The sequence below is a fragment of the Thamnophis sirtalis genome, unplaced genomic scaffold (genome assembly GCF_051295495.1).
Source record: "Thamnophis sirtalis isolate CommonGarterSnake01/CBP01778 unplaced genomic scaffold, rThaSir2_p1.2 scaffold_12, whole genome shotgun sequence".
Taxonomy (NCBI): Eukaryota; Metazoa; Chordata; class Lepidosauria; order Squamata; family Natricidae; genus Thamnophis; species Thamnophis sirtalis.
Genome location: NW_028261392.1, coordinates 37,988,947 through 38,001,954, shown reverse-complemented (window position 1 = coordinate 38,001,954; position 13,008 = coordinate 37,988,947). Strand labels below are relative to the sequence as shown.

Below are 13,008 nucleotides of genomic sequence, written 5' to 3'. Positions count from 1 at the left end.
CAGGCAAAGAAACAAGCAGAAAACTACCCTAATCAAGGAACTATCAAAGAGAAAACCACAGCTCACCAACACTGACAGTGCAAATTTTTGTATATAAACGGAGCACACACCACACTCACTAGTACTGATGATGCTATGGAGTTGGATAATGAAACATCTGCAAGAAAACAATGAAGCTCAGAGAGCACCAAGGATTCCACAATTAAACTCTTGAGTTCCATATATTCTCTTCTATAGTCTTTTCAAATTATAAAACTTTAAAATATTTTATTAAAGTGTACATTTAATGATAGAAAAAATACAGTAGAACCACATTTGTATATTACTATTTTTTCAGGAGTAGTTTCTTATATAGCTATTTTCTAAAAATTGTCTGATTTCTTACATTTTTTTACAGTGGCCAAATGTGAAGATTAGGGAGACTTTATTTCTTACACCAGGGGTATCAAACTCACAGCGTCATCGCATGATGTATCATGACTTTTTCCCCTTCGCTAAACCAGGTGGTGTGGTTAGTGTGTGACGCATCCAGCCCACAGGCCGCGAGTTTGACAGCCCTGTCCTACACTGAATACGTATTTTAGTTTATGTCTAATATGTTGAAATAATATAATGTCTTCAAGAAGTACATTTCCCCCCTTTATCATCAAGCAGTCATTATGGAGAAAATCTATGTGTTTGCTAAGTATTGACAACTGAGGAGCCAAGGTGGCGCAGTGGTTAAATGCAGCACTGCAGGCTACTGCTAGATCAGCAGGTCAGCGGTTCAAATCTCACCGGCTCAGGGTTGACTCAGCCTTCCATCCTTCCGAGGTGGGTAAAATGAGGACCCAGATTGTTGGGGGCAATATGCTGACTCTCTGTAAACCGCTTAGAGAGGCCTGAAAGGCCTATGAAGCGGTATATAAGTCTACTGCTATTGCTATACACAGTTGCTAAACAAAAACAAACCAACCAGCTACAGAACCTGTGAAAATCTGTCTCTCAAAATTAGAGACCATTTATATCATTGTATTTTCTGTATGGTTTGCTTATCTGTAATATATTTGTACAAATTCTATATTTGTTTGAATTAATATGAAGGGCCTAAAGTTAACCCTTTTTTTTTGGCAGATTATATTTGGATCACGGAAACATACACGAGACACTTTCTGCTGGTGATGTTTGTGTAGATAGGTCATCTGAATCAGTTACATGCCAGACATTTGAACTGACCCTGAGATCTTGTCTTTATCCTCATATTAACAAGCAGTATCTAGAATGTTGTGGGAATTTAATGCAAACTTTGAAGAAAGATTACAGGTAAGAATTTAAATAAGTTGCCAGTTTTGACATGTAGCTAATATACAGTATATTTTCAGCATCATAGTAGATATTTATTTGTTCACTAAAATCCTTATTGTACATTCTTCACCTGGTAGAAGAAATATTTTAGTAGCTATGACTATGTACTGTTGTGATGGATGGTTTGAAAGTGGGGACTAGGTTGCAGTTTTCATTCTGCATTGCACTTGCATGTGGCTTGTGCTGGCTTCCCCCTGACCTGTGTACTGCTTGCACTGGCCCTTCCCCGACCCATGTGTGCTTGCACTGGACCTCCTCTGGTCTCCCACACCCTGCCTGCTGCATTATTGCACTCCTTATGTGGGACCCCTGCCTCTTTCTGCTTAATGCCCATGTGTCACAACGCAATCCCAGGCCCAATTGCTGATATAACCCAAGAACTACTTATAAGCTTAAAATTATGACTACATTCCAAGCTAGTAGTAGATGACAAGAATTTAGAATAAGGTGAGAAGCTTTTTGCAAGGAAACTTAATTGATAAACAAGTTAGATGATGGGAAGAATGTTGAGCAAGCACCATAAGATAATTGTCTTCTGTAAAACATAACTATATTATGTCTGAATTAGGTCTCTTGAATAACATAATTCATTGAGATTTATAATTGTTAAATATGGTTGAATTCTATTATATTAAATGTCTTTTAACATCTACATCTTCATTGCATAAATGAAGAATGAAATGTAAACTATGAAATTTGTATTTCTTGTTTAGGCTGGTAGAATACTTGCAGGCAATGAGAAACTTTTTCTTACTTGAGGCTGGTGATACAATGTATGACTTTTACACATCTATTTTTGATAAAATACGTGAGAAAGACACATGGCAAAGTGAAGCATTCCTAAATGTCCAGCTTCAAGAAGCAGTTGGACAACGTTATCCGGAAGATAGTTTAAGGTAATAAAGTAATTAGAAGAGGAAGAAGGATTTGCCATAAATATGCCACTTCTGTTGTAAAGGAATTTAAAATATTAACTTTAGCATATTCTACTTCTGTGATGTTAACATAAACTAAGTTGATGTAATTTTAATGTGAATGAAGGCATTCACATATTAATATTATCCAGGTTTATTGCTAATAGTAAGAGATATAGATAATGTACTTAAAGTAATTGTAATTTGGCTCTTTAGTATGAGTGAATTTTTAGAGGTTAAAATTAAGAAAAGTTTATATGTAATAATTAGGTGACCACCATTTTTAAATGATTTGAAGCAGGCACTAATTACATCAGTTTAAAAGTAAATGCAACTGTCTGGTTTAGAATTGCTGTGATAGGCAATATCCCATGTTGAACTGAAATTTCCCATTACAAAGTTTGCAACAAAGTGATTATAGATGGTAATCTTATCTGAAAACATTTGTGTTGATTTTATTTCATTAATTGTATAGTTATTTGTCTTGGAATAAACAGTTGATAATAACTATATGTTTTTGTATATAGGTTGTCAATTCTATGTGAAAATATTGATATAGCAAAGAAGAAGTTGCCTGTTCATACACTAGATGGCTTAATACTGAGTTACAAGGTAATACTTGCTTTTATTGAAGGCTTAACATTAAAGCAAAAAAGGATACTGATTTTTGTTTTGTTTTGTTTTTCTATATAGGTCCCTTGGCCAGTGGATATAGTTATAAGTGTTGAGTGTCAAAAAATCTATAATCAAGTTTTTCTTCTGTTGTTACAAATAAAGTGGGCCAAATACAGTCTGGATGTGTTGAGGTTTCATGGTAAGAGGATTAATTCTCTGTAATGAAAATATAATTCTAAAACCTACACTATCTTCAGCTTCTACAGAAGTACAATGCGAAGAGAGGAGAGGAGGGGAGGAGGGAGGGTGGGTGAGAGAAAGAGAGAGAGAGAGACAGATATGAAAAGATAAAATAGAACCTTATTTTTCTGAACCACCATTCAGTGAACTTCAGATTCAGTTTGCAGTATTTTATTTTAGAGTACCTGAAACAATTTAATGGATTTGTGGGAATGATGCAACTTACCCATGTGATGTTAGCATTGATTGCTTAATTATTTACATAACATAAATTATGTCAGATACATACAGTAAGCTTGGGTTTAAGAGACATTTTTTTAAAGCTATAGTCCTGTTGTCTAAATAGTTTGTTAAAGTTTTACTGCAGTGTAAAAAGATTTTAAATTCTGAGATCAATTGAATGTAAGGACAAGTAATGTTGCAATGCAGTCATCATTCTAGTCATCATTACGACGATATTGTATTTTAATCCCACTTTCCCTTTTCATACACCTAAACTGACAGTTTTCATCAAGCAAGGATGCATATTTACCATTGCATTCTTTTTGGGAAGATTTCAAAAATAAATTAATGTTTATTTATTGTAGTAATTAGCAATATTTTTGTACTGTCCCAGTCAAATTACACTGGGGAATATAAAGAATTATCACAAAATTATTAGTATCTTTCTGTGGTTCACAGATTACCTTGATTGGGCTGCAAAAGGCTGTACTCTCAACATATAAGTTTGCTAAAGTATAATAGATGTAATTAGTTTGAATCTGCCAATAAAGAAATAATCTGCAACTAAAAGAATAAGTAAATATGAGCATGATATTATGCTTAGGTACTGCTTATGAACTTCATGTTGAATATGTAGAAAGAAAGTTGGGGTATGTGAATTCTTGGTTAGGTCTTTCTTGGCTCTTGCTGTATTTTAATTAACTTGTTTTTTTGCCAACTTGACATCATGTCATTACTCTGTTCTTTGAATAGGTATTTTAGAGCAGTATATTCAGAAAGTTGAACTTTTCACCTAAAAAATGTGTGAGTAGTAGTGTAATTTATATTGTTTTGCTTTTTTCCCTATTATTTTTTTATTGCATTTTTCTTCTTAAGAACTAGTCATAGCAGCAGAAAAGCTCCAGGATAATAGAGGGATGACACTTGATCAAGAAGCTGTTCTTCAATTTGGATTTCAATCGGAGCCCATTAAACAACAAACTCACCGCATGTTCCTTTTAAGAATGAAACTCATGCACTTTGTTAACAGCCTACACAACTACATTATGACTAGGGTATGTGATACACAATGCATTTCAATAAGATTAAAATAACATTTTGTAAGCAATCAGAAGTGCTACACTGTTTCTTAGTGTAGCAAAAAGACTGCACATTTTTACCTGATATATGATTGTCATTCCTAGTTTAACAGCTCTTGGGATTTTAAATAACAAATAAAATGCTTTCAAATACATGAAAACCTCTTCTGTAATATATTCTTGCTAATGCCAAATACTGCAAAATAAATTTATTAGTCATGAGAATTCAACTTTGGTTTGCATTCTAAACTATTCCAGATGTACTGTTGTTGTATCTGTTTAAAGAAATATAAAGGGAAAACCAGTATTTATTCTCCAATGTAATAATAACCTGTATCCTTCCCAAATAATAGTTACGATTTGAAAGAAGACATTCAGATTTCTACTTAGTCATACTTACTGACAAATATTCAAGTTTATGTAATATTTCAGTCTGGCTGAATTTTAGAGATTCTTAGACGTGGTTCCCAATTATATTATCACTTTTAAAAAAGAGTTACATTCTTTTCTGAAACTGTTTTAATCTAAGGAGTGCATATACTACCTTAATTATTTAACTGCCATTCATTGTAATTAGAAATGTCTTGTATTCTGTAAATTAAACTTTCTGAAGATTACAGTACAAAGTTTTAGGAAAATATAGAGCAAAGAAATTTAAATTTTGGTTCATTATACATTTTGCCTCCTTTTTATAAGATTCTTCATAGTACAGGCTTGGAGTTCCAGCATCAAGTAGAAGAAGCAAAAGATTTAGATCAGTTAATCAAAATACATTATAGATATCTTTCTACAATCCATGACCGTTGCCTCCTGAGAGAAAAGGTACATCAAATATTATTTGTATGGAATCTTTATAATATTTGCAAGGGGTTGGAATTATTAATGTCTAACAGTTAAACTATAATGCATGTAAATTGATATTTGGAATGTTAATCTTTAGATGGTCACATTGATTACACTGAATAATACTTTCAGTCTGTCCAATACTTCAATAGAAAAGAAGTTCATTGATGAAGACTGAGTACATACCTGCAGTCTTCAAACAGGGATCTCTGTGTCAGATTGTCATGGAAAGAGGAATGAAGCAAGTTTTTTTTCTAAATAGCATCCAAATATGTCTTGCAGCATTTAATGCTGGAAAAATAGTTGACTATTGTCTTTAGTAGTTACAGAGATCAACAGGATCCAATACAATTTCTTGTTGCACCTATGATAGATTTGCTTAAGCTCCAGCAAGAAACAGAGATCAAATGATAGGTCTTAAAACTGACAAAGTTCATTATCCCATTTTCATATATTTAAATGGTTTTCCATCCTCCAAATTTTACATGTAGATGCTTCTTCCTTGGGGGAAAACCTCTAGTTTTCAGGACTTTTTTGCTCCTTTGGGTTAATAGCATGGCATATTTAGTGTGTATTTTGGTATAGGTCTCTGATTAATCCCCCCCCCAATAAATATAATTGGAATATGGGTATTTCCTGTAGTGTGATTATCTGCCTTATTTTACTGTATGCTACTCATTCCTAAAGACTCTGGGAGCTAACAATCTTTTTTGTGCTGTAAATATTTGCAAAAATATATTTCCTAACAAAAAGTAACAACACACAAGATATAATTATCCAATAATATATTAATACATTACCAATATATCAACTTTAACAAATAAATGAAGAATGAAATATGTAAATCTACTTTGAATCTACATAAATTTGTGATGGTAACTGTTGCCTGTTACATTTGATTTCCAGGTTAGTTTTGTGAAAGAAGCAATAATGAAAGTTCTGAACCTAGTATTAATGTTTGCAGATCGTTGGCAAGCTGGTTTGGGAGCCTGGAAGTACGTACCTATTCAATTTATGTTTCACAATTGGTTGACAGAATTGGGACTTGTTTTACTGACATTTGTTCTATGAATGAAGTCTTATGAATAAGATGAAGTATAGTGTTGACAGATTAATTGTGTAGACCACAATGGAATACATTTACATTGGATCTTATCACTTCTGGACACATGTTAGCTTCACAATCAGTGTGTCTTTTTAAGTATACTTTTCTAAATTGTATATTCAGAAAATAAATTAGACATAATCAGCAATAAAAGGAATTGCATTGTTGGAACTCTGTTCTGTATAGTACCAGGTATCTATGTGTTCCAAATGCTCTGATAGTGAAAAATCTTGGATATCTTGAAATATCATTTAGATTCTTAAGAATAGTTTCAGCAATGATTTGTGGGTTTCCCCTGAGCAGCATTCAAGACTGTGATGATACATTTACTTCATTAATGGGACATCTGTGAAAAAAACTAATACATATGATATAGTATAACAATAAAGATATGTCGCACCTCTACTGTGAACATATGTATCAAGTCATCTAACCTAATGTTAAAGTTCACATATTTAAAAAGTATGCATCGTTGTGAGAAACCTAGGATGATAAGAATAAAATTAGAGTTTTCAAGATGTAGGTTGTTGCAAGAGATAAAACCTTAAATGATTTGTATGGTACAATATTAAATATGGTACAAAGGATAAAAGATAGTTAACAAAGTGATTATAACTTTCTAATAAAAATATTTTCTGTTCAAAGCTTTTTACTACAAATACTTTGTTTTTACTCAGAAAGAATAACAATATGTTTACCAAAACTTGATTTTTGTTTGTACTGTCTGTCTAAATTATCTTTCATTACTTTTAGGATGGAATCCATAACAAAGATGGAATCAGATTTTAAAAACTGTCATATGTTTCTTGTGACAGTTCTAAACAAAGCAGTCTGTAGAGGCTCTTTTCCACATTGTGAGTATTTAAGGAAAAAGGTATTTTTTAATATTAACAATTTGTTGTTAAACATTTCGAATAATGTGTGCAATATTTACTTTCTTAACTTGTAGCCCTAAATACTTCTAATCATAACTAACATACTATCAACTATATCCTATATAATTGGAGGTATATATTAATTAGAATTGTTAGAAATTTGTGTTACTTGACACTAAGAAGTATATCATAGTTTTATCCACTTCTGAAATGTTTTGTTCAAAAGACAGTTTATTTTGATCCTAAATACTTTATTTGTTTTTGATTCACAGTGGAATCTTTAGCTTTGTCACTCATGGCTGGAATGCAACAAACTTAACATGACATCCAAGGATGAAATTATACTCAAGCAGCAACTTCTTTGAAACAATGTGATGTTGTCTAAAATGTCCTGTGATTTATGTGGCAAGCATTTTGTTTTAATAAGTTCCAGTACTTCAGTCCTAGGTTTCTCATATGTACAATTGTATAGTTATTACACTTGAAACTGTACAAATGTAAATAATGAAACTATCATTAATTTTATATGTGAAATGTTTGTCTGACCAAACCATATTTTTATTTTCCTAGGTGAGGCACAAACATCAAAACAAATGTTGTAAAACTAACCTTAAATATTTCCATTAAGATTACCAGTGCATAAGTTATCAGTTTACTTAAATGTAATATTACTGTTGTTGGATTGAGTTTTCTTTTCCCCTCTTTAATGTATAACTATTTCTGATGAAGTTAAATTCACAACTGTAGTTGATGTAATAAATATCAGATTTCAGTAAAATTGGCATTGGAAAAGTACTTTATGATTATCATTTTTTATACTGCATAGAGTTAATTTTTTGGCGTTGTTAATAAATATTACTGAGTTTTTAAATTTTGCAATGACAGGGAGCCTTAGTTTAACTAATTTGAAGTTACAACAATGCTGAGCAAAGAAAGGTATGATGCAATGCTGAAGTAGGAAACTTAACAAATATTCCCCAAATTTTGGCTTTTGCAGCATCCTGCTGTCAGTTGATCATCACTTGTGACATTAACTGCCAGCTTCTGATAATCAAAATAAATGGAGAGCATGACATTGAAGGGGTTATAAACAGGAATCACATGACATTGTGCCTAATGATCATGGGGGAAAACAACCATAACTATAACTGCCATTGTAATTCGACCTAGGCCCATGATACTGTTGCAGGATCAAGCCTGGATCAGTTACTGGGACCAGATTGTGCTAGACTGTGCTAGAGAGAGGAGCCCTGCAACATTATCCTGGAACGTGTACATTTGCCTTCATTCTTGACATGATACTGAGTTTTGATAGAGTTGATGATAGAGTTCCTGCTCCCAATTACCATTGTTAACAGAATTATCTATATGACTGCTGTTGATGTCAGTTCACAAATAATGTGAATATATCATTTTCCTTACAGTACAAATATACATGATTATGATTATGGCATAAGGATTGAAAATGAAAAAAAAAGTCTCAGAGTTGGCTCCAAATTGGTCATTTTGCAAAAAAAACAACTCTGGATCGCTTTTAATAATCTGCTGAAAGATGTAGTTGAATGGAATGTCCATAAGACCACAGTGCAATATTGCTTATACAGTGGTAATCTGAATGGAGAGTTGTCGGAAAGAAACACAAAAGTAATCTTCTAAAATACACACACACACACACACAAACACACACAAACACACACAGAAACAATAGCTGAAACAGTTTGGAACAAAATACTTCAAATGGTTAAGCAACACTGTAATATTCAGTCACAACCAGGCAAGAAAAAAGGATGCAATAATTGAAGAAACCTTGACTACCGTTAAGTATATGGATAGTTCTGTTACGCTTTGGGGATGGGGTAACATTCAGCAGCACAGCATATATTTTGCAGATGGAAAGAGTTCAATTAAATATCAGTATATCCTAAAAGGTAATATCCCACTATCATTTAAGAAACTAAAGCTAAAAAGAGGGTAGATATTTCATCAGACTTCAATCTGAAACACTGCCAAATCAACCATGAATATTTGGATGAAAGAAAAAAAAAGTTTTGGAACATCCTTCACATTCCCCAGAATTGATTTTTGTGAATCTGAGGAAATACCTCAAACACATGATGCATGTAAGGAGACTCAAAAATATTTGTGAACTAGAGCAGTTCTGCAAGGAAAAGAGGGAAAGGTTCTAAAAGCAAGAAAACGAAAACTACATAGGAATGTTGCCATTTCTGGCAAAAGATTTTTCCAAAGTCCAAACATTTGCACTTGCCATATTGTTTATAATTTATACAACTGCACATGAACAGTAAATCTATGCAACTGGATCAGGTTGTCAAATGCTATCTCATTCTGGAAAAATTGTAGGGGAAATACAAAAGTTGCACAATTCTGAGCACGTACTACAAACTTTTATGGCCATAACTTCATGACCGAAAAAAGACTTCTTAAGTTTTTGTTCCTGTTTTGGTATTAGAACTGAACTAAACATGTGAGTTAGAATTTTTCTGGGACAGATGTTTTACTTGGAGTATATCAGTTACAAAGTTGTTGGTGATTGTAAACAATTGAGAAGGAATGATTTCATGAGTCTCCTCTTATAACTAATATTTCAAATGCCTGCCCAGATTATGAGTATTAAGGTAGGGCAGGAAGATATGAAAATGTTCCTATTCAAACATTTTCTGAATACCTCATCATTTCATATAATTCTTTACTGAGACAATGGCATTTCAATTAAAGACTCTTTGATGGTGCAGTTTATTTTCTTGAAATTGATTCTGTACATTCTGGCAGTTGCAGTAATCACCATGGCTAACTCCTGTTACATATTTTCCTTTTTGAGCATAAGGTGTACTACTACTGAGGAAAAATTATTAGAATGTACTACTGTATTGAGAACCAGATACTAGAAACAAAACAATGTTTCTGCAAAGAGCAAGATCAACATAAGAACAAACCAAGAATGGACAGTATTAAAATCATGAGGTTTACCTTTCTTTAAGAACAAATAATACTAGTTATTTTTCAGAAAGGACTGTTAATGCCAGTGGCCTGCTATGATAGTGCTACTTATTGTAAAGTAATTTATTGGAGCCATTCTCCTTTTTAGTATAAGGTGACATCTGCCAAAGGATTAAGTCTCCCCATAATCCTAAAAAAGAGAGGAGATCAGACCATTTCAGGCTTTCTGTCTTCGATTCTCATTTAAAAAACAAATCTCCTTTCAGAAAAGAATGAACAATCTAATATGGAGCTTTAGAAAAAAAATTGGACCTTTAAGAGCAAAGTTGCTTTACCTGTAATGTACAACTTTTTCAATATGCTTGCTGATATAGGATTCAATCGGAAATTCTATATAGAAAAAAGACTTGTTAAAATTATTCATAATTTCAGATTTTTTTAAAAATCTATTGTCAGGCAGAGCTTGGACAAGTCCCTGCAGTTTTCTTGGCAAGATTTTTCAGAAGTTGTTTCTCATTGCCTCCTTCTAGGGTTGAGAGAAAGTGACTGACCCATAGTCACTACAACTCATGATCTTCTAGTTTCTAGCCTGATGGCTTAACCACTCAATTGGCCTTCCTAGATACAAATTAATCCTAATATAAATTTTAAGGCTTATATAGCTCATGAATGATATGTTCTATTGAATGATTCCCACTATTAAGATAAAATGTGATTTGTTTTTGTTTAGCATGATATGCAACCTTGCCCCACCTGCAAATCGCCGTTCACAGTTAATGTAGTTGCAGTCCATTAATACAACCACAATATATTACAGTTTTGGCAAGAATCATTCTGTAGCCTGGATACACCTCATAAAGAGATTCCTTCTGGATTCATAATCTACAGGTAATCTTACAACCACAATTGATCCAAAAATTTCTGTTGATAAAAGTTTTTAAGTGAGTTTTGGCCCATTTTACAACCTCTTGCCACAGTTAAGCATATAAGTTAGTAATATGGTTAAGTGAATCTGATTTCCCCATTGACTTTGCTTGTTAGAAGGTAGCAAAAGTTGATCACATGACCCCCAGGACACTGCAATCATGAAGACATGCTAGTTGCCAAGCCTCCAAATTTTGATCATGTGACCATGCAATGTAATGTGAAAAATGGTCATAAGCCACTTCTTTCCTGTGCCATTGTAACTTCGAACAGTCACTAAATGGTTGTTAAGTCAAAGACTACCTCATATTATAGTCAAAATTTGCAACTTCAGTTTATGGTTAAGCAGGACACCCTAACTTGGTCCACTTGGCTTGTTTTCTCTGAATAAAGATTCACGGATGACAATTCACCTCATGAGATCACAGGTGACAGTATTTGCAGGTATGTAGAAAGTAACTTTTTTTCTTTCCTTTGTGAGAAGGAGCCTTGGGAGCTTTGCTCTCTTCTACTAGAAACCGGGCGTGAAGATCAGAAAGGGATTCCCTCACTCGAAGGAGGAGCCGCGGATAGTTCCCTGGGCGGACTGACTGCTTCCGAAAGAGATGGCCGAGGGTTTCGGTCGGGACGGGGGAGGAGCCGGAGTGGGAGGAAGGGTGTTTCCTTGCACTATTTCCCGGTTTGACTCAGGCAGGAAACTTCGAGCGTCCGGCGGTCCTGGAAGGGAGCACGGGGATAATCCCGAGGGGCAAGACCTGAAGGCAAAGCCGGAGACAAAGCCTAAGGGGGAGTGAGGCCGTCCCTCGGAACGGCTTGCATCTCTGGGCGTGAGGACAAACCCACAGGGCCTCCTCGGCACGAAGCTGGGTGAGAAAAACTTCCATCGATTTTTCTTTCCGCTTTCCGTCCGAGAAGAAGGGAGAGCCCGTGCCAGGCGGCTCTTCTTTTCATTTATGTAACGCTGGCCGTCCCTGCAGGGAGCCTCGCGTGCAGGTGGCCGCGCACACTTGAAATGCATTTATTTCCACGGCGCGGCCTAACCGGGGAGGCCCACTTCTCGTGGATTTTGGGCGGGTCTCCCTCGCATACCAAATTCCGTGGAAGTTCAAGCTTCCGGGACATAAAATGCCAATTTCTTCCGCGGCGCCTAATAAGTTTGTGCTTGGAGCTGCGCGGAGGAATCCCAAAGAGGCTGCTGGGTTGAACAAGTCCAGTCTCGGTGCAGAGGTGCGGCCTTGGAAGCATCGTTGTTTAAGTGGGATAAGCCCTGGTGTCGGAAACAGCCTTTGGGGAGATAAGAAGGGAGGGAGAAAGAAGGTTGCACACTAGGAATTGTGGTGGAAAGGGAACAACTGGAGAGGTTCTTCTTAACTCTGCATCTTATTGAAGTTGTGATCCATTTGAAACAATTCAGACGTGGGTTCCTTTTCCTCAAGTTTGCTGTAAATTGCAGTGTAATCGCAATTTTTTCCCGAAATTTGAAAGAAATCTCAGCCAATCTCACTTAAGACTTATGAATAAATTCAGAATTCTTAACCAACCCATCCACAGATTTTATTAATTAAGTTTGACGGCCTAGTGTCTTTTTATTAAGAATAAGTGTTCGTTAAAAGCTGGGAATGACCTTTCCTATTATAATAATGGCATCATGCACACAATTTATACTTATTAGAATTCATTGAAGGGGTGGGAAATAGTCTGCTAATGTTCACAGTGTGGGAGGAAGTAGATCAGAGCTGTAATCCAGTGGGTATTTACTTTGAAAGTTGCAAATATATTTCAGGCTTATGTTTGCAAATCATGTCTGTATTAGTTAATTGCTTGATCAATTTTCTGTATTTCTATAATAAACCAAAAGCTAACATCATGAACCTAAAGCTAACATCATG

At 34.7% G+C, this 13,008-nt stretch overlaps 2 protein-coding genes across 4 annotated transcripts in view; both read left to right on the top strand.

Moving 5' to 3' along the window:
• TUBGCP5 (tubulin gamma complex component 5) overlaps positions 1-8,032 on the top strand; it is a 30,608-nt gene extending 22,576 nt beyond the window's left edge. For both annotated transcript variants that reach the window (XM_087726842.1, XM_087726843.1), the window contains 9 exons: positions 1,114-1,302; positions 2,058-2,240; positions 2,786-2,870; positions 2,952-3,072; positions 4,212-4,390; positions 5,111-5,236; positions 6,164-6,252; positions 7,116-7,216; positions 7,510-8,032. In XM_087726842.1, coding sequence (XP_087582968.1) covers positions 1,114-1,302; positions 2,058-2,240; positions 2,786-2,870; positions 2,952-3,072; positions 4,212-4,390; positions 5,111-5,236; positions 6,164-6,252; positions 7,116-7,216; positions 7,510-7,556 — 1,120 coding nt within the window. In that variant the 3' untranslated portion in view covers positions 7,557-8,032. The remainder of the gene's footprint in view (positions 1-1,113; positions 1,303-2,057; positions 2,241-2,785; positions 2,871-2,951; positions 3,073-4,211; positions 4,391-5,110; positions 5,237-6,163; positions 6,253-7,115; positions 7,217-7,509) is intronic.
• Positions 8,033-11,780: 3,748 nt separating this feature from the next.
• Positions 11,781-13,008, top strand: part of CYFIP1 (cytoplasmic FMR1 interacting protein 1) — a 62,036-nt gene continuing 60,808 nt past the window's right edge. The window contains exon 1 of one of the 2 annotated variants that reach the window (XM_087726831.1): positions 11,781-11,986. The gene's annotated coding sequence lies outside the window, so the exon portion shown is untranslated. The remainder of the gene's footprint in view (positions 11,987-13,008) is intronic. The other variant, XM_087726830.1, reaches the window with a different exon arrangement.